Source organism: Bombina bombina, chromosome 7, assembly GCF_027579735.1.
Source record: "Bombina bombina isolate aBomBom1 chromosome 7, aBomBom1.pri, whole genome shotgun sequence".
Classification (NCBI taxonomy): Eukaryota; Metazoa; Chordata; class Amphibia; order Anura; family Bombinatoridae; genus Bombina; species Bombina bombina.
The window spans coordinates 501,732,908-501,757,203 of record NC_069505.1 but is presented as its reverse complement, the minus strand read 5'-3'; the positions used below and the strand labels follow the sequence as shown (position 1 = coordinate 501,757,203).

Genomic DNA, 24,296 nt, shown 5'->3' with positions numbered 1-24,296 from the left:
AAATAAGTGCAATTAATAACCTTAATTGTAGCCTAGGAATGTTGGGGTAAACATAAATAAAATAAGGGGTAAACATAAATAAAATAAGTATTTTTCTTGCATTTGTACCCTATATGCCATCTACTGTTAGAACAATAATATTTCATCTAATTAGTTTTATGTTAATTAATGATTACAATATTATAATTAATGACTCCTCCTAGAATAGAGAATGGTGATATATAGGGTCTAGCCCAGTGGGAGGCTGCGTTTTTTCCTGTATTTTGGAACTGGTCAAATCATATATGGAGTTAGTAATTTGCTAATCAACTACAGAGGTCTGAGACTATTGGATTATAACTGCCGAGGCTAGTTTAGCCTACTCGGACAAACCTATGACCTGACTGCTTGATTTCTGCTTACAAAGGGGGAATTTATTTATTAATTTATTTCCTTTGGTGATGTATGAAATTAAGTCACCTTAAATGTTAATGTCATTAAGATTTACACCTTACATTTATTTAAAATGTCTTTGTCTATTTAATCAGGTAAACTAATTAATTGTTTTATAGCTTTGTGTTTTTCTATTGATAATTCCTACCACCTGGTCTTATTAGTCGACAATAACGCCGGGTGAATTAGGAATTGTGATAAATTATTATCTGACGGTTTGTCATGATTATTAATTTACCTGATCCTCTGCAATTACCTTAACGGGTTTATAACCAAATATTTAGTTCCTATCATCAAGCCAATTTTTGTGTTATTTTGAAAATATGATTTATTTATCTTTATAGTTTAGTTTCTGCGTTATTCTGTTTTTCTTGCTAGTTGAAGTGCTTTAATTGATTATTATAGGATTGTAGTTTATTTCTCTGTATATATTTTGATTGCTTAAGTTACCATTAAATGCTGATTATTTTTCCAATCAAAATCTTTTAATAAAGCTAATTTTTGTTTATTCATCTGGTATCGGTAAAATTAATAGACTGATAGAAACCAAAAGGATTCAGGTTTTGTGTTTATTATCTTTAACAAGTTATAAGAAAGTGTGTCATTTAAAATTACATGCATTACTCCTATCACATAATATACTTCTATACATAAAGGTAATATGCATAACATCTTGGATACAATGTAGTGAATATTATCCTTATTATTATTATTTTTATTATTTCATTAGTGTACCTGCAAAGTGTATTATGTGTTTAGACACAATAAATATTATAGAACCTCTATATCATTCTGATAATGTAACTCAATATATATATATATATATATATATATACGGATGCAGATGTGTTTGAGAATAAAGCAGCCGACGTGCTACCACCCTACGGTTCTTATGATTGCAAAATTGACTTCTTTCCCGAAGCCCCACTTCCTAAAGGGAGGACTTATCCACTCTCCAAAGCCGAAACCAAATCAATGGAGGAGTATATCCAAGAGAACCTAGCTAAAGGCTTCATTCGCCCTTCCTCCTCTCCTGCTGGGGCAGGCTTCTTTTTCGTCAGTAAGAAGGATGGCGGGCTCTCCGCTACTGCATCGACTACAGGGCCTTGAACTATATATCTATCAAGAACCGCTATCCCATTCCTTTGATCACAGAGCTCTATAACTCACTCCAGAATGCTCGCTTCTTCACAAGCTGCACTTACGTGCGGCATACAATCTGATCCGTATCTTCCCAGGCCATGAATGGAAGACCGCCTTCAACACAAGATCAGGGCATTATAAATACCTCATAATGCTCTTTGGGCTGTGTAATGCCCCTGCAGTCTTCCAGGCATTTGTCAACGATGTCTTCCGTAACCTCCTCAATCGCACTGTCATCGTCTACCTGGATGACATGCTTATTTTCTCTTCCACTCTGGAGGAGCATCATAAGCACGTGAGACAGGTACTTCAACGTCTGAGACAATTGTTTGGTAGCCAAACTAGAAAAATGTGAGTTTGACAAAGTTCAGATCCAGTTCCTTGGTTATATCCTCTCGAAACAAGGTTTTGCCATGGATCCTGCTAAACTCACCACAGTTTTAGAGTGGCATCAACCTACTTCATTTAAAGAATTTCAGAGATTCTTGGGGTTCTCAAATTATTACTGCAAGTTTATAAAGAACTTTTCTCAAACAGTCGCTCCACTCACTGAATTGACAAAACGGAACAAAGACATATATGCCTTCACTCGTCTTAAAAAGGCTTTCTGTTCTGCTCCTGTGCTCCGCCATCCTGATCCTGACCTACAGTTCATTTTAGAGGTTGATGCATCTGAGATAGGGGCTAGAGCAGTTCTAACCCAAAGGGATCCTTTAACCTCCAAGTCAAACCCTGTAGCCTTTTTTTCCCAAACACTTTACACCTGCAGAGAGGAATTACGATGTGGGTAATCGTGAACCCTTAGCCATTAAGATGGCCTTGACTGAATGGTGTCATTGGTTGGAAGGCACCGTTAATCCAATTCAGATTCTCACTGACCACAAGAATCTGACTTACCTAGAGACTGCTCATCGTTTTAACTTTGTGGTCTCTTATATTCCTGGGACCAAAAACAATAAGGCGGATGCCCTTTCCCATCAGTTCCCCACTCAAGGGATTCCTCTGAAGCTCCTATTGAACACATCATACCTCCCTCCTGTGTGGTTGCTCAATTGAATACCACCCTTCTTCAAAGACTGCCCAGATGTGCCCAGTCTAGTAAACCTCCTGAAGCCCCCGTGGCTTCCGATATCTTTTTTGTACCTGTGAAACTATGCACTCCTGTACTGTCCTGCGCTCATGACAGTAAAGTCTAAGGGCATCCTGGTTTGACAAGGACTTTTAAGCATCTTTCCCAACATGTATGGTGGCCTACTATGAAGTCTGACATTCAGGATTATGTAAAAGCTTTCACAACTTGTGCTGCCAACAAAACTCCCCAATCCTTGACTCCTGGCTTGCTTCAACTATTGTCTATTCCCAAACAACCATGGACACACATAACAATGGATTTCATTGTGGATCTTCCTCCTTCTGACCACCATACAGTTATCTGGGTTGTGGTGGATCGCTTTTACATACTGGCTCATTTTGTACCCCTAACAAAAATGCCTTCTGCCCAAGAATTATCGTCTCTTTTTTTCCTGCATGTGGTACGACTTCATGGCATTCCTGTGAATATTGTTTCTGACAGAGGTTCACAATTCATTTCTACCTTTTGGAGAGGCTTTTGTAAATTGATTGGAACCACTGTTTCCTTGTCGTCTGACTACCATCCTCAGACCAATGGACTAACAGAGAGTAAACCAGGATCTTGAGGCTTATCTTAGAGCCTTTGTCAACGCTCTCCATACCAACTGGTCTCAGTTGTTACCCCTAGTGAAGCTGGCAAGAAACACTCAATGGTACTCTTCTCTTCAATGTTCTCCTCCTACTCCGCTCCTGGTGCATGGTGACCCTGAATATGAGGTTGCTAAGATCCTGGACTCCATATACAGGCACAGAAAACTGCAGTATCTGGTACATTGGAAAGGTTACTCTGTGGCGGATCGTTCCTGGGTTCCTGCCTGTGATGTGCATGTTCCATCTTGGTCTCTAGTTTCCATGCTGCTCATCCTTTGAGACCGACTCTGGTTCCCGGAAGGAAACCTTGGGGGGGCTATGTCGTGCCGGTCTAGCTGTTGCTAGGGATGCGGTGCCTGCTGTCTACTCGTGGCCTAGGGGGGGAGTCGGCTCCTCTCTGTGTGCAGCGGGGACGTCATCGCTGCACACTTCCTCATTCAGAAGCCGGTCAGGATCTCCAGTGGCGCAAATCCTGCGCCTATGTATGTAACTTCATTCCTACCTATCACTGCCCAAGTATAGGTTTTACTTACTGTTCTCCTGGGTGTTATTGATTCTTTTGCTGGACTGATATACTGCTGCTGAACTCTGCTTGTCTGACCTCTCGGCCTGTTTACACAACTGCTGGATTGATATACTGCTGCTGGACTCTGCTTGTCTGACCACTCTGCCTGTTTACCCCTTAACTGCTGGATTGATATACTGCTGCTGAACTCTGCTTGTCTGACCACTCTGCTGTATTAACCCCTATGGGTCTGGATTGCCTTACTGTTGCCAAACCCGGCCTGCCTGACCATCCTAGTGGTTTACCTCTGGACTACCTTACTGTTGCCAAACCCTGCCTGCCTGACCATCCTAGTGGTTTGCCCCTGAACTACCTTTCTCTGGTTTCCTGCCTGTTTCAGCTGAAGACTGTACTCTCTGTGGTGAGTGCCGCTTACCTCATCTGGCTAACCTTCTCTGCTCTGGGATATTCCCAATCATTCCGGCTCGACGTCGGGATAACAAGACTATTGGCCAAGTTAGGTCTGATAGAGGAGTATCCCAAGAGCATTACACAAAGTAATCACAGAGCTAAAAAGTATTTTAATATAACTTTGTTGATTATGCAAAGCTGGGGAATGGGGAATGTAGGGATTATCTCTCTTTCTTTCCAATGGCATGGAGAGTCCACAAATCCATTCAATTACTAATGGAAATTCAACTCCTAGCCTCCTAGGTGGAGGCAAAGAACACCCCAGTAAAGCTTCAAGTATCCTCCCACTACCCACAATCCCCACGTAACATTGTAGGTGATGTGCGAAGAAGGTGTCTGAAGAAATCAAGATGTTAATCCTTTAATGGGTACTTTTCCCTGCAATCAAAGATTGGGGTTATGCTGTGTCCATGTAATTCTCTTTAGTAAGAGTAATGGTGGCTTTTAGCAGTTGGAACATTTTTGCTTCCCCTATATAGAAAACCAGGGTTGATTACTCAGTTTTTTCTTTATCTACAGGTCAATGTCAGTGAGGATTCTGTCACACCTGTTTGTTGTACCTGCCCTACAGCTGATCAACAGGTAAGTGCTTTTACCTTCTAGATGAGAAGGATGCAGCACTTAGGAGTTCCTTGTTTAAAAAAAAAAAAAAAAAAAGAGGATAGTTTGAGAACAAGGTTGATCCTTATGGGACTGAATATCCCTTTTAAATTTTGGGGATTTATAGGGCAGCAGTTCAGGGCACTGTTCTGTCATGTGAAGTTTTTTGTTTTTTTTTTGCTATGGGGATTTGTTTGCACAAGGTTACCTTTTATTTTGTTTGGGTAATATCGTTGTTGGACCGCACCTTACTTTGGAATTTGCGATCATGTGACTACTCAGTTACTTCCTGAGTGCTGAACAGAGGAATGATCCTCACTAGATAACTGAGGGCGAGATCTCTGATTCGGAATCTGTGATTCCTAGTAAAGTAGATTCTGAGGAGTTTCATTTTAGATTTAAACTGGAGCATCTCTGTTTACTTTTGAAGGAGGTGTTAGCTACTTTGGATGACTCTGAAACAATGGTAGAGGCTCCTAAGAAGGCTAACAAACTGAATAGAGTTTTTGATGTCAAACCTGTGGAGGTTTTTTTCTGTTCCAGATTGCATGTCTGACATTATTTCTCAGGAATGGGAGAAGTCGAGTTTTCTTTTAACCAGTATCCTGTGTTTTTAAAGATGTTTCCTGTGGCTGATTCAGTGTGAGATATGTTGGCGCACTGTTCCTTGAGTAGAGGGCGCTATATCTACCTGAGTCAAGAGAACTACTATTCCTCTTGAGGATAGTTTTTCTTTTAGAGACCCCATGGATAAGAAACTGGAGGGTTATTTAAGAAAATGTTTCTTCATCTGGGTTTGCAGTGGCAACCAGTTGCTAGTATTGTGTCAGTTACTGGTGCAGCCTCTTATTGGCGTGACTCATTGTCTGTTCTAAATTCAGAGGAGACTACTATAGAGGCGATCCAAGATAGGATCAAGGCTCTAAAGTTGGCTAATAATTTTATCTGTGATGCCAGTATGCAGGTTGTCAGGCTGGGAGCCAAGATTTTTAGTTTTGTGATTCTAGCCCGCAAAGCCCTTTGGTTAAAGTCTTGGTCTGCAGACCTGCAAATCCAAGCTTCTGTCTCTACCTTTTAAGGGTAAGACTTTATTTGGTCCTGGTCTGGCAGAGATCATTTCCACGGTTACTGGTGGAAAAGAAGTCTTTTTACCACAGTATAAGAGGAATAGACCCAAGGGTCATCAGACTTCTAATTTTCGTTCCTTTCATAACTTTAATGGATAGCGTCATTGATTTTATTTGAATCTTTTTGTGGCTCCCAAAAAGGGGAGGGAACTTTTTGATCCCTTCTCGACCTCAAGTCTCTCAACAAGTTTCTCAAGGTTCTGTCCTTTAAAATGGAGACTATTCGTTCTATTCTCCCTCTGGTTCAGAGGGTCTGTTTATGACCAACATAGACCTAAAGGATGCATATCTTCATGTGCCTATCCACAGGGAACATTTCAAGTTCCTGAGGTTTGCTTTTTTGGATCAACATTTCCAATTTGTAGCCCTTCCTTTCGGCCTCGCCACTGCTCCTCAAATCTTTACGAAGGTTCTAGGGGCTCTTCTGGCTGTGGCCAGGTCTCTAGGGATTTGCGGTGGCTCTTTGCCTGGACGATATCTTGGTTTAGGCACCATCTTTTCAGTTAGCAAGATCCCATACAGATTCTCTGTTAGTCATTCTCCGCTCTCATGGGTGGAAGATGAATCTAGGGAAAAGTTCCTTGGTGCCAAATAACAGGGTATGTTTTCTGGAGACAATCTAAGGCCTAGATTTAGAGTTTGGCGTTAGCCGTGAAAACCAGCGTTAGAGGCTCCTAACGCTGGTTTTAGGCTACCGCCGGTATTTGGAGTCGTGTAGGTAAGGGTCTAACGCTCACTTTTCAGCCGCGACTTTTCCATACCGCAGATCCCCCTACGGCATTTGCGTATCCTATCTTTTCAATGGGATCTTCCTAACTCCGGTATTTAGAGTCGTTTCTGAAGTGAGCGTTAGAGCTCTAACGACAAAACTCCAGCCGCAGGAAAAAAGCAGGAGTTAAGAGCTTTATGGGCTAACGCCGGTTCATAAAGCTCTTAACTACTGTACCCTAAAGTACACTAACACCCATAAACTACCTATGTACCCCTAAACTGAGGTCCCCCCACATCGCCGCAACTCGATTACATTTTTTTAACCCCTAATCTGCAGATCGCCACCTACGTTATACTTATGTACCCCTAATCTGCTGCCCCTAACCCCGCCGACCCCTATCTTATATTTATTAACCCCTAACCTGCCCCCCACAATGTCGCCGCCAGCTACTTACAATAATTAACCCCTAATCTGCCGACCGCAAAGCGCCGCCACCTACGTTATCCTTATGTACCCCTAATCTGCTGCCCCTAACACCGCCGACCCCTATATTATATTTATTAACCCCTAATCTGCCCCCCTCAACGTCGCCGACACCTGCCTACACTTATTAACCCCTAATCTGCCGAGCGGACCTGAGCGCTACTATAATAAAGTTATTAACCCCTAATCCGCCTCACTAACCCTATCATAAATAGTATTAACCCCTAATCTGCCCTCCCTAACATCGCCGACACCTAACTTCAATTATTAACCCCTAATCTGACGACCGGAGCTCATCGCTACTATAATAAATGTATTAACCCCTAAAGCTAAGTCTAACCCTAATACTAACACCCCCCTAAGTTAAATATAATTTAAATCTAACGAAATTAATTAACTCTTATTAAATAAATTATTCCTATTTAAAGCTAAATACTTACCTGTAAAATAAATCCTAATATAGCTACAATATAAATTATAATTACATTGTAGCTATTTTAGGATTAATATTTATTTTACAGGCAACTTTGTAATTATTTTAACCAGGTACAATAGCTATTAAATAGTTAAGAACTATTTAATAGTTACCTAGTTAAAATAATAACAAAATTACCTGTAAAATAAGTCCTAACCTAAGTTTTAATTAAACCTAACACTACCCTATCAATAAATTAATTAAATAAAATACCTACAATTACCTACAATAAAACCTAACACTACACTATCAATAAATAAATTAAATACAATTTCTACAAATAACTACAATTACATAAACTAACTAAAGTACAAAAAATAAAAAAGAACTAAGTTACAAAAAATAAAAAAATATTTACAAACATAAGAAAAATATTACAACAATTTTAAACTAATTACACCTACTTTAAGCCCCCTAATAAAATAACAAAGACCCCCAAAATAAAAAATTCCCTACCCTATTCTAAATTAATAAATTTAAAAGCTCTTTTACCTTACCAGCCCTGAACAGGGCCCTTTGCGGGGCATGCCCCAAGAAAATCAGCTCTTTTGCCTGTAAAAAAAAACATACAATACCCCCCCCAACATTACAACCCACCACCCACATACCCCTAATCTAACCCAAACCCCCCTTAAATAAACCTAACACTAAGCCCCTGAAGATCTTCCTACCTTGTCTTCACCTCAACAGGTATCACCGATCCGTCCTGGCATCCGGTGCTGAAGAGGTCCAGAAGAGGCTCCAAAGTCTTCCTCCTATCCGGCAAGAAGAGGACATCCGGACCGGCAAACATCTTCATCCAAGCGGCATCTTCGATCTTCTTCCATCCGGTGCGGAGCGGGTCCATGTTGAAGCATCCGACGCGGATCCATCCTCTTCTTCCGGCGTCTCCCGACGAATGACGGTTCATTAAAGGGACGTCATCCAAGATGGCGTCCCTCGAATTCCGATTGGCTGATAGGATTCTATCAGCCAATCGGAATTAAGGTAGGAATATTCTGATTGGCTGATGGAATCAGCCAATCAGAATCAAGTTCAATCCGATTGGCTGATCCAATCAGCCAATCAGATTGAGCTCGCATTCTATTGGCTGTTCCGATCAGCCAATAGAATGCGAGCTCAATCTGATTGGCTGATTGGATCAGCCAATCGGATTGAACTTGATTCTGATTGGCTGATTCCATCAGCCAATCAGAATATTCCTACCTTAATTCCGATTGGCTGATAGAATCCTATCAGCCAATCGGAATTCGAGGGACGCCATCTTGGATGACGTCCCTTAAAGGAACCGTCATTCGTCGGGAGACGCCGGAAGAAGAGGATGGATCCGCGTCGGATGCTTCAACATGGAGCCGCTCCGCACCGGATGGAAGAAGATCGAAGATGCCGCTTGGATGAAGATGTTTGCCGGTCCGGATGTCCTCTTCTTGCCGGATAGGAGGAAGACTTTGGAGCCTCTTCTGGACCTCTTCAGCACCGGATGCCAGGACGGATCGGTGATACCTGTTGAGGTGAAGACAAGGTAGGAAGATCTTCAGGGGCTTAGTGTTAGGTTTATTTAAGGGGGGTTTGGGTTAGATTCGGGGTATGTGGGTGGTGGGTTGTAATGTTGGGGGGGGGTATTGTATGTTTTTTTTTACAGGCAAAAGAGCTGATTTTCTTGGGGCATGCCCCGCAAAGGGCCCTGTTCAGGGCTGGTAAGGTAAAAGAGCTTTTAAATTTATTAATTTAGAATAGGGTAGGGAATTTTTTATTTTGGGGGTCTTTGTTATTTTATTAGGGGGCTTAGAGTAGGTGTAATTAGTTTAAAATTGTTGTAATATTTTTCTTATGTTTGTAAATATTTTTTTATTTTTTGTAACTTAGTTCTTTTTTATTTTTTGTACTTTAGTTAGTTTATGTAATTGTAGTTATTTGTAGAAATTGTATTTAATTTATTTATTGATAGTGTAGTGTTAGGTTTTATTGTAGGTAATTGTAGGTATTTTATTTAATTAATATATTGATAGGGTAGTGTTAGGTTTTATTGTAGGTAATTGTAGGTATTTTATTTAATTTATTTATTGATAGGGTAGTGTTAGGTTTAATTATAACTTAGGTTAGGACTTATTTTACAGGTAATTTTGTTATTATTTTAACTAGGTAACTATTAAATAGTTCTTAACTATTTAATAGCTATTGTACCTGGTTAAAATAATTACAAAGTTGCCTGTAAAATAAATATTAATCCTAAAATAGCTACAATGTAATTATAATTTATATTGTAGCTATATTAGGATGTATTTTACAGGTAAGTATTTAGCTTTAAATAGGAATAATTTATTTAATAAGAGTTAATTAATTTCGTTAGATGTAAATTATATTTAAGTTAGGGGGGTGTTAGTGTTAGGGTTAGACTTAGCTTTAGGGGTTAATCCATTTATTATAGTAGCGATGAGCTCCGGTCGTCAGATTAGGGGTTAATAATTGAAGTTAGGTGTCGGCGATGTTAGGGAGGGCAGATTAGGGGTTAATACTATTTATGATAGGGTTAGTGAGGCGGATTAGGGGTTAATAACTTTATTATAGTAGCGCACAGGTCCGCTCGGCAGATTAGGGGTTAATAAGTGTAGGCAGGTGTCGGCGACGTTGAGGGGGCAGATTAGGGGTTAATAAATATAATATAGGGGTCGGCGGTGTTAGGGGCAGCAGATTAGGGGTACATAAGGATAACGTAGGTGGCGGCGCTTTGCGGTCGGCAGATTAGGGGTTAATTATTGTAAGTAGCTGGCGGCGACGTTGTGGGGGGCAGGTTAGGGGTTAATAAATATAATATAGGGGTCGGCGGTGTTAGGGGCAGCAGATTAGGGGTACATAGGGATAACGTAGGTTGCGGCGGTGTACGGAGCGGCAGATTAGGGGTTAATAATAATATGCAGGGGTCAGCGATAGCGGGGGCGGAAGATTAGGGGTTAATAAGTGTAAGGGTAGGGGTGTTTAGACTCGGGGTACATGTTAGAGTGTTAGGTGCAGACGTAGGAAGTGTTTCCCCATAGGAAACAATGGGGCTGCGTTAGGAGCTGAACGCTGCTTTTTTGCAGGTGTTAGGTTTTTTTTCAGCTCAAACAGCCCCATTGTTTCCTATGGGAGAATCGTGCACGAGCACGTTTTTGAGGCTGGCCGCGTCCGTAAGCAACTCTGGTATCGAGAGTTGCATTTGCGGTAAAAATGCTTTACGCTCCTTTTTTGGAGCCTAACGCAGCATTTTTTTGGACTCTCGATACCAGAGTTAATTTTATGGTGCGGCCAGAAAAAAGCCTGCGTAGCGTTAACAGCCCATCTACCGCCAAACTCCAAATCTAGGCCTAAGACTTTTTTTATGGAGGTCAGAAAATTCAAGCTTCTGGAGGCCTGTCGTTCTCTTCAGTCCTCCTTTGTTCATCAGTGGCAGTTTGCATGGAACTAATTGGTCTCATGGTGACATCCATGGACATTATTCCATTTGCTCGCTTCCATCTGAGACCTCTACAGTTATGTATGCTCAGTTAATGGAACGGAGACCACTTGGATCTCTCTCAGAGGATCATTTTAGACTCTCAGACAAGGATGTCTCGGTCTTGGTGGATCTCCCAGGACCTCTTGTCTAAGGGCATTTGTTTCCTGAGACCTTCTTGGGAGAATGTGAACACTGATGCCAGCCTGTTAGGCTGGGGAGCAGTTTAAGGGTCCCTAAGAGCTCAGAGACTTTGGATTAAGGAGGAGTCTGCCCTCCCTATAAATATCCTAAAATTAAGTGCAATTCTCAATGCTCTAGCAGCTTGGCCTCAACTGAGTTTAATTCAGTTTATTAGATTTCAATTGGACAACATTACTTTGGTGGCGTATATCAACCACCAAGGAGGAACTCTGAGCTTGTTAGCTATGAAGGAGGTGACTTGCATTATTCATTGGGCAGAATCTCACAATTGTCATCTCCCTGCCATTCATATCCCAGGGGTGGACAACTGGGAAGCGGATTATCTCAACAGGCAGACGTTTCAGCAAGGGGAATGGGCTCTCCATCTGGATGTTTTCTCATGTTAACCCTCAAATGGGCAGTTCCAGAGTTGGATCTGATGACATCTCGTCTAAAAGCCAAGCTTTCAAGATATGGAGCAGGATCAAGAGATCCTGAAGCAGCTCTGGTAGTTGCCCTGGCAGTGCCATGGGATTTTGGTCTAATTTATCTGTTTCCTCCAGTTGCCCTCCTTCCTCAGGTATTAGCTTGAATCAAACAGGAGCAGGCTTCATGATTCTAATAGCTCTTGGTTTGCGTACCGAGTGATGATGTCATTTTCCCCATGAAAATTGACTCTGAGGAGGGATCTTCTACTTCAGGTTCTCTTCCCCTATTTGAACTTAGTCTCTCTGAAGCTGACTGCTTGGAGATTGAATGCTTAGTTTTGTCCAGATTAGGTTTTTCTGTGAAGGTTATTCAGACTATGATTCAGGCTTGTAAGCCTGTTACTCACAAGATTTATTATAAGGTATGGTGTAAATACCTTCATTGGTGCGGATCTAGGGGTTTTTCTTGGAGTCAGGTAAGAATTCCCTGTATTGTGTCCTTTCTTTAGGAGGGCCTGGAGAAAGGTTTATCAGTCAGTACCCCAAAGGGTCAGATTTCAGCTCTGTCAATTCTTCTGCAGAAGTGTCTGACAATTTTGCCAGATGTTCAATCTTTTGTCCAGGCTTTGGTTAGAATCAGCCCTGTCTTTAGGTCAATTGCTCCTCCTTGGAGTCTTAATCTAGTTTTAAAGTTTTGCACCTTTTGAGCCTATGCATTCTGTTGGTATTAAGTTATTGTCCTGGAAGGTTTTTGTTTCTGCTGGCAATTTCCTCTGCCCGTAGAGTTTCAGAACTTTCTGGTCTACATTGTGATTCTCCTTATCTTATTCTTCATGCGGATAAGGCGGTTCTCCATACTAAATTAGGATTCCTACCTAGGGCAGTTTTTGAACTCAATATTAACCAAGAAATTGTTGTTCATTCTTTTTGTCCTAATCCTTCCTCTAAGAAGGAGAGGTTGTTGCACAATTTGGATGTTGTGCGTGCTTAGAAGTTCTATTTACAGGTTATGGAAGATTTTCGTCAATTTTCTGCTCTTTTTGTTGTCTTTTCTGGTGAACGGAGGAGTCAGAAGGCCACTTCTTATACTCTCTCTTTCTGGTTGAGAAGTGTTATTCGATTGGCTTATGAGACAGCTGGAAATCAACCTCCATAGAAAATTACGTCTCACTCCACTAGGGCTATCACTTCCTCTTGGGCCTTTAAAAATGATGCTTCTATGGAACAGATTTGCAAGGCGGCCACTTGGTCATAATTGCATATTTCCTTTTGGGAGGAAAGTTCTTCAAGCGGTGGTGCCTTCTGTTTAGGTTTGCCTGTCTGTGTATCCCTCCCTTCCATTCTGTGGACTCTAGCTTTGGTATTGGTTCCCACTAGTAATTGAATAGATTTGTGGACTCTCCATGCCATTGGAAAGAAAACATAATTTAAACTCATCTGATAAAAAATTTTTTTTCTTGGAATGGAGAGTCCACGACCCGCCTTTATTTTAAGACGGCTTTATGTCATTTTCTAAACCTCAGGCACCTATATACCCTTTGTGTCTTCTCTTTCCATAATTCCTCGGCTGAATGACTGGAGATTGTGGGTAGTGGGAGGATACTTGAAGCTTTGCTGGGGTGTTCTTTGCCCCTACCTGGTGGCCAGGAGTTGAATTCCCACTAGTAATTGAATGGACTCTTGGACTCTCCATGACAGAATCTATCAGGTAAATATAAATTATTTTTTTTAAACAATACAAATTATGGAGTAGACTATCCCTTTTAATCATAATTCAAATAGAGCATTCAATTTTAAACAACTTTCCAATTTACTTCTGTTATCAAATTTGCTTTATTTTCTTTGTATCTTTTCTTGAACAGTAAAACTAGGTAGACTCATAAGAGCTTAGGAGTGTGCACGTGTGTTTAGTACTCTATGGCAGCAGCTTTTTGCAACATTGTATAACAAAGCTACAAATTGAGTACTAAAGACACATGCACACTTCTGAACTCTTACCTTGTATTACTCTTCAATAAAAGATACCAAAAGAATGAAGCAAATTTGAAAGTTGTCTAACATTGCATGCTCTATTTGAATAATGAAAGTTTAATTTTGACTTTACTGTCCCTCTAAGTAAAATCTGTTTAAATTTAAAGTGAATCAAAAGTTAGCATAATCTACTTCTAGGCTAACAGAAATGTACAACAAATGTCTGTTATAGAATTCTATGTATAAATTACAAGTTTTAGGGCTCTTGAATGCATTTACCTACCTTGTACATCAGGATATGTCAGTAATATTAAGAATGCGTGCCTCAGTGTGATACCAACACTATCAGTAGCACCAAGAACCAGATTGTGAACCGATATCAAGAGATTTCTCATGGTGAACTCTGTGTTAGGATTGTGTTTTTCCTGTACAGAACACAAAGAATATCCAAATTCAAATACAAACAATAATACAGAAGTTATTGGTTTTTACCTTTAACATAATGTTGCCATCTCCTAGCTCAGTAGGAGCTTGTCCCACAGAGACTGTGTATATAAAACAAAAAAGATGGAGAAATAAAAGGGAAAAGAGAACCAGCAAATTGCAAATAGTCACCCTAATTTTGAGGACTCTGTAAGTATTATTCATACCAATAATGAAAACTTTAGTATAAGCAATCTGTCCAAACATAGTTTAAAAAAAGAGGAAATGCAAGTGTTATCCATGGGGCTTGGTTTTGCCCCTTCGGGAAACTTTTCTAGTTTTAATACCCTCTTGGATATAAACAAGTTTATTCGAAAATTGGTATTGAAAAGGTTTTTTGCCCTTACTGGGTCTAATGATACACAGTTAGGAGACATTAACATACAGGATACAACTGTTGAGCCTCCTCCTGAGAACACTCATTTGCCTTTTGGGGATGCCCAAGCTCTTGTCACTTTAACAGGATCTTTATAGTGGAGAAAATGAATTTTCATTACCCAAAAAACTTGTGCATCCACAAAGAGGCAAATCAGATTTTTACCCAACAAACTATAGAGGAGCAATCATTAATGCCTATCAGAAAATGGTACAGGAAGATATAATTAATTTTGAAAAAAAAGTAAATACCAATGCTGCCACTTATAATCTGTCCTTTAGGGAACATCAAGCAATTAAATCCCTCCAAGATAATACTGATATAGTGATCAAAAATGTGGACAAAGGTGGCAGCATTGTTATTCTGGATAAAGAGGCTTATTTTTCCGAAGCCCATAGACAGCTTAGTGATACTAAGGTATATAAACAATTGCCTGGGAACCCTGTCCATATCTATAAGAAATAATTGGAAAAACTTGTGTTGGAGGGTGTCACTTTGGGTGTTTTCAGAGACAATGATATTTCCAATTTAATACCTGACCATCCCCTTACTCCAGTATTCTACCATGTCCAAAAGGTTCATAAGGACCCATTACACCCCCCGGGTAGACCCATTGTTTCAGGAGTGGGTTCCTTGTTTGAACCTTTGGGGGCATGGTTAGATGAAGTCTTACAACCTTTGGCTAAAAAACAATTATCTTATCTTAAAGACAGTGCCCAACTTATTCAAATTTTGGACACTGTAAATTGGAAAGATAGCTACTCGTGGGTTGTTATTGATGTGTGTGCCCTTTACACCTGTATTCCTCAACATTTGGGCATAAAGGCTGTGGAATTCTTCCTACAAAGAGAGATGGATTTGGCTGACACCGTCAAGGATTATGTGGGAGATGTTTTGAGGTTTCTCCTTTCCCACAACTATTTTTGGTTTGACTGTGTTTTTTATAACCAAATTTGTGGCACTGCCATGGTGGCCAAATTTGCCCCCGCTTTTGCTAACTTATATGTCTCCTGGTGGGAACTTTCTCATATATACAGTATACAGAACCCATGGCTTGAAGACATCCTCATATACGTCCGCTATATTGATGACCTGTTGGTCATTGTTAAAAAGCCTTTGAACGGAATAGAGTTTGAAAAGTTTTTGGTTATATTAATGAGAATCTGTTTAATCTCCAATTCACAGGTACATATAGCACTAGTAGTGTTAACTATTTGGATTTAACTGTACAGATTTGCCATAACACCATACTCAGAAGGACTTTTCGAAAAGACACTGCAGGCAATACAATATTACAGGCCTCTTCTCAACACCCTAAACATGTGGTTAAAGTGATACTTCGTGGGCAATTCATCAGAATTTGCAGAAATACGAAATCAGATGAAATTTATGAGTCCCAGTCCTCAGAGCTTAAAAATAGATTAATACATAGAGGTTATAATGCAAACAGTCTTGAAAAATGTCGTAAATAAATAAGAACATACAAGGCATCCCCAAAAACACATGATAAGGGTGAGAACCTTAACTCCAGTTTCAAAGATGCTATAGTATTTACAACTGCCTATTCTAAACAGTATAATGAGGTTGTCAAAATCTTAAAAAAACACTCACATATTTTACTAGGGGATGACACGCTAAAACCATTCATTAATAACATCAGATTTGTCCCTAAAAAATCTAGAACTTTGGGACAAAAACTATCGCCTAGTTTAGTAACCAGAGCCAATACACATAAACAAAATTGGTTATCCAAACGGGCAATTACAGATATGGTAAACAAAATTGCCTTATGTGTGCTCATATACAAGAAGGCAATCACTTCTCCAGTAGTTGTACAGGCAATGGCTATGAAATAGATTTTTATGCAAACTGCGGCACTATGTTTGTGGTTTATCTGCTTACCTGTAATCTATGCCAACTGCAATATACAGGTCAAACCTCTAGGGAGATCCGAAAAAGGTTCAATGAACATACTAGGGATGTCAAGAATTTTAATAAAGACTCAGCAGTTGCCAACCATTGTAATGGATACCATTTCACAAATGTAGCGAATATGAATATAAAAATAATTGATATTGCCACCATTTCCAGCAGAGGTGGTAATAAATTCAAAATACTGGAAAAGAAAGAATTATTCTGGATGCTTAAATTACAAACACGTTCTCCATCTGGTATGAATCGTGAGTGTGACATTAATTTTTTCATTGACACTTAGTATGGCATACACTCTCACACTCTCATATTTGGTTTATTTGGATCCTCTGTGTCCAATCCATTGATGCATTCATTCACTCATTGTTTTCTGCTAACATTGTGTTTGTTTTTTATTTAGGTTCATATTATTATTATTTTTTGTCCCAAGCAATAACACACATATACTTCTGTGGTATAAACTTTACCTATGTACTTATTCCAAGTTTAGTAAGTAATCAGTATTTGAATATAGTCTATTTCTGAAATAGAATTTTGTAACAAATTATCCAGCTTAGGTTCACATTGTTTTTATTATATCTTTGTGTATATAACTTAGGTTTTTTCTTAGAGAGTTTTTCAACAAGGTAGCAGCTGTTTCTGTTAATGTGTAACGCGTTTATCAACCAATCACATGTCAGCTTCCTCTTTTTATAGAATCTACCTAACACATACCATATGTCTATGAATAAGCGCCGTCAGGGGGCGCAAAACTAGTCAGACATTTGTGTCAGTTTGTCTTCCTGCCTTGTTCATTTTGTTGTCTATGTGCCTACAGCATCTGTTGCTGTTTTTGACTTTTATAACTTTTTTTTTTATTAAAGCTTATATTTTTTATTGGATGCCTGTTTGTAGTGCCTGCCTTCCTGCTTCTCTTGTTGACTTGTGTATATAAAATCACTGTGCACAATTTGTTATTAGAAGTAAACAAGAATATTTCACTTTTACACCTTTTTAAATGCAGAAATTGTTTATATAAAATTAATTTTCTTTCATATTTTCTCAATATCATTCATCATATTGCTGTATATAACCCTCCCGTTAACTCTTTCTAGATCCTCCTATTGCTTCATATAACTCTCCTTATAACTCCTCCTATTGCTCCATATAACCTCTCACTATAACTCATCCTCCTATTGCTCCATATAACCCTCCCTATAACTCATATTGCTCAATATAGCCTCTTCCTATATCTCCTCCTATTGCTTCCAGTGACGTGCATTCATTAGAGGCAGGGGAGGCAGCGCCTCCCCTGGCCAATGTGGGAATTACATCTATTTTTTAATTAAAAAAAAAAAAAAAATGTTTTTTTTTCTTCTTTTTTTTTTTTTTACATATGAAAGGTGACCCCCCCTACCCCCCCACCCCTCCACCAAATTATGCTTCTTATTGCAATGCAATTTTATTGTTTATTTAATTTAACTTTACTTACTACGATTGCATTCATATTGCGCAAGAAGGTATGAGGCCAGCTGTCCTTCCATTGCGCAATATGAATGTAATTATGTTATGGGCTGCTTTAAAGACTGCCACCCAGTGGGGAATAAAAACTAATGCAGCAGTCTCTAATGCAGCCCATAACTGCTCCCACCGGAGGCTAGCCTCGGGAGCCCTGAGCCCTGCCTGCCCGGCCGCTCAGCCAATCAGGCATCAGTATGTCTGAGTCTCTAGGCTGAGTTGCCGGGCGGGAAATTGTTGCGCAGCCGCATTGGTGGTCAGGTTGATGTGCAGTCAGTGTCACGTGCGACCGGCGTCAGAGCAGAGATTGAAGACGACGGACCGGACGTGCTGCTGCAGTTCTCCCAGTGAAGTCTCTGTCTCAGAGCGTGACCCAGTTGTTGTTTGGAGCCTGGAGGAGTCTCAGGAGTGAGTCGGTCGGTGACGGTCAGGAGCTCAGGAGGAGTGTTCTGTGTTGGAGTCAGGTGTCACTGTCAGCCGGAGGACTGGAGGTGGAGGACTAGGTCGGAGCCCAGCCGGAGCCAGCGTAGCTACTACCAGGTAGGTGAGGTGAGGTCAAGACCATATATTGGGCCCTAACAGATCAGAACAGGGAAGAGGATTTTTACCTTGCAGATCAGTTTCAATCCCCAGTTCAGACATAAAAAAAAAAACGCTGCCCAAGGTTCCAAACATGCTACAGTTTAACCTTTACATTGCCAGAGGCCAGCAACGCCTTATCAGCCACACAAGTTTTAAACACAGTTCGGGTGAAAAAAAAATCCCCCCAGATCCTAGACATTTAACATAGACAAAAGAAATACACAAACTCAAAGTACATGGGAATCTAAACTCTCAAATAAAAGTAAAATAAAGATCTGGAATTCGGATCATTCCAGCTCAGACTCAAATCCCAAATGTCAAATCACCGCAGACCTCAACTATAAGTAAAGTATCAGCTCACTCACAGTGAAGTCACCGAAGCTCACTGCCCAGGTGCGCAACACTCACTTCCTAACTCGCAGTCTAAAAGCCACATGGGCAGGAATCTCTAAACCAGCAGCCAATCTATCATACCCAGCTGGCAGCTGCCCCCAGTAAATCTGCCCGAGAGAGGGGCAGTTAATCATTTACAAATGATCCATGGCCACATAATACGTTACCCAAATGGCTTTCACAAACTTACAACAATGTATGTGGTCAGGTGTCGGTGAGGGCTGTCGGCTGAGCTCAATGCAGCAGTCAGTGAAATTGCTATTGCTCTTGTGGCTGCCTGGCTGGTCAGGAGGACTCAGGAGATGTGAGGGTGACAGTTCAGACGACCGTCGGTCAGTGCCAGTGAGTGGTGGGTCGGGTGGCTAATAACAGGAGTGTACTACTCCTGTTATTAGCCACCCGACCCACCACTCACTGGCACTGACCGACGGTCGTCTGACCTGTCACCCTCACCTCCTCCTGAGTCCTGACCAGCCACACAGTAACAGAGAGGCAGAGTCCTCCAGTCCAGACCCAGTGAGACTGTGTTAGTGTGTTTTACTGTTGTTGTCTCACTCACCGCTCACGAGGACTGCACTGGAGTGTTAAGACAGAGCTTTTTAAGCTGCTTAGTTTTTTCAGTTAACTTTTACTAAGTGCGCAACGCCGCCATGACTGTCACATTGACAGTCATGGCGGCGTTGCGCACTTAGTGTCTCTGATGATTCCGATCACAGGCTCGTCTCACACAGCTTCCTTGGAAGTTTATTTACTTGAGAACTTCAAGAACTTCTCTCCTCCAATACCTCCATAATATCACCTACTTCAAGGCTCTTCCACTCCCTTCCTTTTCCTCATCACTTGTCTTCCAAGTTCTATGGAACTTGGAAGACAAGTGATGAGGAAAAGGAAGGACGTAGCAAAATTGCAAAATATACCTGCTTGAATGTGTGTGTGGGAACAACAAGGTGACCTTATTAACACTATGAAATGGGGGAAAATAAATTAAAACATAACTTTTAATAATATGCAGATAATATCTGCATATGAAAAGTAATGTTTTAAAAATTTTTTTCCTCTTTCATATAGTGTTAATAATGTCACCTTGTTCCCACATACATATTCTTAATATGGCTTGAATATGTGTGTGGGAACAAGGTGACCTTATTAACACTGTATGAAAGTGGGGAAAAATAATGTAAAACATAACTTTTAATATGCAGTTCTCCCTCTCAGCGTGACCTAGGCCAGCCCAGTTGTGTGAGGAGTGAGTCGGTGACGGTCAGGAGGAGTTGGAGTGGACTGTCTGTGTTCTGTTGTGGAGTCGTGTGGAGAAGGAGTCAGTCGTGTCAGGTGTCAGCCGGAGTTGGACGTCAGGAGGACTAGGAGCCCAGCCGGAGCATAGCTACTAGCCAGGTAGGTGAGCTGAGGGCTGAGCTGAATCAATTCAAATCAATGCAGCAGTGAAATTGCTAGCTTGCTTGACTGTTGACTCTAGTGGCTGGTCAGGACTCAGGAGGTGGTGACAGGTCAGACCGTCGGTCAGTGCCAGTGAGTGGTGGGTGGGGTGGCTAACAGTACAGTAACAGAGAGGCAGAGTCCTCCAGACCCAGTGAGAGTAGTGTTACTGTGTGTTGTTGTTTAGTCAGTGTTAGAGATCATGACTCACTCACGAGGACTGGAGTGCTAAGAGCTTTAAGCTGCTTAGCTGCCGCTGCCTTAGTTTTTTAAGTTAGTTTACTAAGTGCGCAACGCCGCCATGACTGTCACAGTGACAGTCATGGCGGCGTTGCGCACTTAGTGTCTCTGATGATTCCGATCACAGGCTCGTCTCACACAGCTTCCTTGGAAGTTTATTTACTTGAGAACTTCAAGAACTTCTCTCCTCCAATACCTCCATAATATCACCTACTTCAAAGCTCTTCCACTCCCTTCCTTTTCCTCATCACTTGTCTTCCAAGTTCTATGGAACTTGGAAGACAAGTGATGAGGAAAAGGAAGGACGTAGCAAAATTGCAAAATATACCTGCTTGAATGTGTGTGTGGGAACAACAAGGTGACCTTATTAACACTATGAAATGGGGGAAAATAAATTAAAACATAACTTTTAATAATATGCAGATAATATCTGCATATGAAAAGTAATGTTTTAAAATTTTTTTTCCTCTTTCATATAGTGTTAATAATGTCACCTTGTTCCCACATACATATTCTTAATATGGCTTGAATATGTGTGTGGGAACAAGGTGACCTTATTAACACTGTATGAAAGTGGGGAAAAATAATGTAAAACATAACTTTTAATATGCAGTTCTCCCTCTCAGCGTGACCTAGGCCAGCCCAGTTGTGTGAGGAGTGAGTCGGTGACGGTCAGGAGGAGTTGGAGTGGACTGTCTGTGTTCTGTTGTGGAGTCGTGTGGAGCAGGAGTCAGTCGTGTCAGGTGTCAGCCGGAGTTGGACGTCAGGAGGACTAGGAGCCCAGCCGGAGCATAGCTACTAGCCAGGTAGGTGAGCTGAGGGCTGAGCTGAATCAATTCAAATCAATGAAGCAGTGAAATTGCTAGCTTGCTTGACTATTGACTCTAGTGGCTGGTCAGGACTCAGGAGGTGGTGACAGGTCAGACCGTCGGTCAGTGCCAGTGAGTGGTGGGTGGGGTGGCTAACAGTACAGTAACAGAGAGGCAGAGTCCTCCAGACCCAGTGAGAGTAGTGTTACTGTGTGTTGTTGTTTATGCACCCTAGCCCTGTGGTTTGTCAATCGTATAGTGACACTTGTGTATGTATCTGTCACACGACACTCCATTTGCATAGTCCAGGTACTTGGCACTCTAGGAGTTACATTAAAGGAGAACTGCTCAACTCCACCTACCCAAATATTTAATAAAATAACTCATATTCTAGTCTTTAGAACAGCACAGAAGACAGAACTCACACATTTTTATAATAATGTGTGAGTTCTGTGCTGTTCTAAAGACTAGAATATGAGTTATTTTATTAAATATTTGGGTAGGTGGAGTTGAGCAGTTCTCCTTCAATGTAACTCCTAGAGTGCCAAGTAAGGTACCTGGACTATGCAAATGGAGTGTCATGTGACAGATACATAACTCACAATAGTCTAGATCGAATCCATAGATGCCCATATGGTTACCAAGCAGCTTTGATGTAAAAATGACATAATCACAAGTGTAGCATCACTCCAGACTCCAGCTAGGTAGAAACTTAGGTAAAGGGACAGTCTAGTCAAAATTAAACTTTCATGATTCAGATAGGGCATGCAATTTTAAACATCTTTCCAATTTACTTCTATTATCTAATTTGCTCAATTATTTAGATATCCTTTGTTGAAGAAATAGCAAGGTACATGTGTGAGCCAATCACACAAGGCCTTGATGTGCAGCAACTAATCAGCAGCTACTGAGCAAATCTAGATATGCTTTTCAGCAAGTGATATCAAGAGAATGAAGCAAATTAGATAATAGAAGTAAATTAGAAAGTTGTTTAAAATGACATGCTCTTTCTAAATCATTTAAGAAAAAAAAATTGGGTATCATGACCCTTTAAGGCATTAAATTCTCTGTTCTGTTCCATCACGTGTTTACTGAGCCCAACCGGTTGCATTCAATTCTGAAGAGCTTCATGTTTGTATTATTTTGCTAATGGGAATATTAACTAAATTAGCATTGCAAACCAACAAACCATTGCTTTGTGTTTGGCCTAATGCCTTGTATTCTAACTTTCTTCCTAATCATTGACATTTTCAAAAGAAATGTGTTTTGGTTTTATTTTTTGTTTTTTTATTTTTTGTTTTTCTTGCTTACAAGAGAATGAGATACCATGAAATCAATCACATATAAATGCTGCAACAGGTGACAGTTATATGGTTTATGTGTCAGTGTCTATCTACTCTACAGTATTTATAGAATTCTAAAAACCCTGTGTGGTTAGCTATCACTATGAGATTTTCTGGTTTGTTGGTTTTTCTGTCACGCCTGGCAATTTAGAGTTTGATTGGAATTCTGTAATGTGAATATAAAAATGACATGCTGTAACAGTTTTTTAAAAGGTCAGATTCATGTCATACTGTTGTTTATTACTGATATGGAATGGATATGACTGCTAGATTATGCTTTTCTGTAAATAATATTCTTTGTAAAACTGTAAATAGTGCATTGTTTTGCCTAATCTGTATCACGTTTTAGTAATATGCACAGTTGCCCGCTGTAATTCTATGTCACCATATGTGTATTCCGACAGTGACCAGTTCATTTCAACAGTACGTTTAGAAGTTCAGGTTAGTGACTGTACTCAGAATCAGATTATGTGCACTGTTGATATCATATCATATAATATGTATACTATTTTCTGCTAAGTACCTTTTATTCACCTGATGATACAGCAGCAGCTACACGAGTGTATCATCAGGTGAATAAATAAAAGGTACTCAGCAGAAAATAGTCTACATATCACCAGTGCACATAATCTGATTCTGAGTACAGTCACTAACCTGAACTTCAAAATGTACTGTTGAAGTAAACTGGTAGTGGTAGGTCAGGTCTGAGAGTGCAATGGCAAAGATGAAAGATGAACTGGTCTGGTAGATCAGGTCTAATGAGAGTGCAATGGCAAAGATGAAAGATGTAGCAAATAAAAATAGGACTGATAAGTTTGCACAATTCAGATTCAGAAACATGCTATAATTATGCAAACTGATCATCAGTTGGATACAATATTGGGATGAAATGTCCCTTTAAACTTAATACCAGACTGTATGTGAGTCATGTATTGTCTTGTCTGTATATAATTATACTGTGTAAAAAATGTTTTCTTTTATCTTGGCTGCTGCTGTCATTTTTGGAGAATTGGTGTAGATTGTATTCTTTTTGATGTTTGTTTTTGTACTTGAGGTACAAATCTTTTAAAAAATTGTATTTGTTTTGCGGATTTGCTATTAAACCGCGCAGAGAGGTTAAACACATAATCAAAACTTTACTCTTAAGTCCGTTACCTCTTGGCTCACCTGATGTGTTCTGCTAGCTCCTAGTAGTGCATTTCTGTTCCTTCAACAAAGGATACTAACAGAATGAAGCAAATGTTATCAAATAAATTGTGAAGTAAGCATTGCTGCTCAGTCTGAATCATGAGCATACATGACTGTGTTTTGTGTCTTTTTAAGACTAGACTGATGTTATTGTTTAGCAACAAAACAGAAATGTCTTGTAATAACAAGTTGTTTACTGTTCCCTTTAAAGGCAGATACCTTCTTCGGTATTAATAAAGTTTAGAGGATAGAAAGCTAGATTTGTGTGCTTTTCTTTACCCCATAATAAGGT

General features: G+C 40.2%; 1 protein-coding gene across 1 annotated transcript in view; it reads right to left on the bottom strand.

Moving 5' to 3' along the window:
• LOC128666887 (cytochrome P450 2G1) overlaps positions 1–24,296 on the bottom strand; it is a 115,093-nt gene that overhangs the window by 20,628 nt on the left and 70,169 nt on the right. The window contains exon 7 of the mRNA XM_053721695.1: positions 14,008–14,149. Coding sequence (XP_053577670.1) covers positions 14,008–14,149 — 142 coding nt within the window. The remainder of the gene's footprint in view (positions 1–14,007; positions 14,150–24,296) is intronic.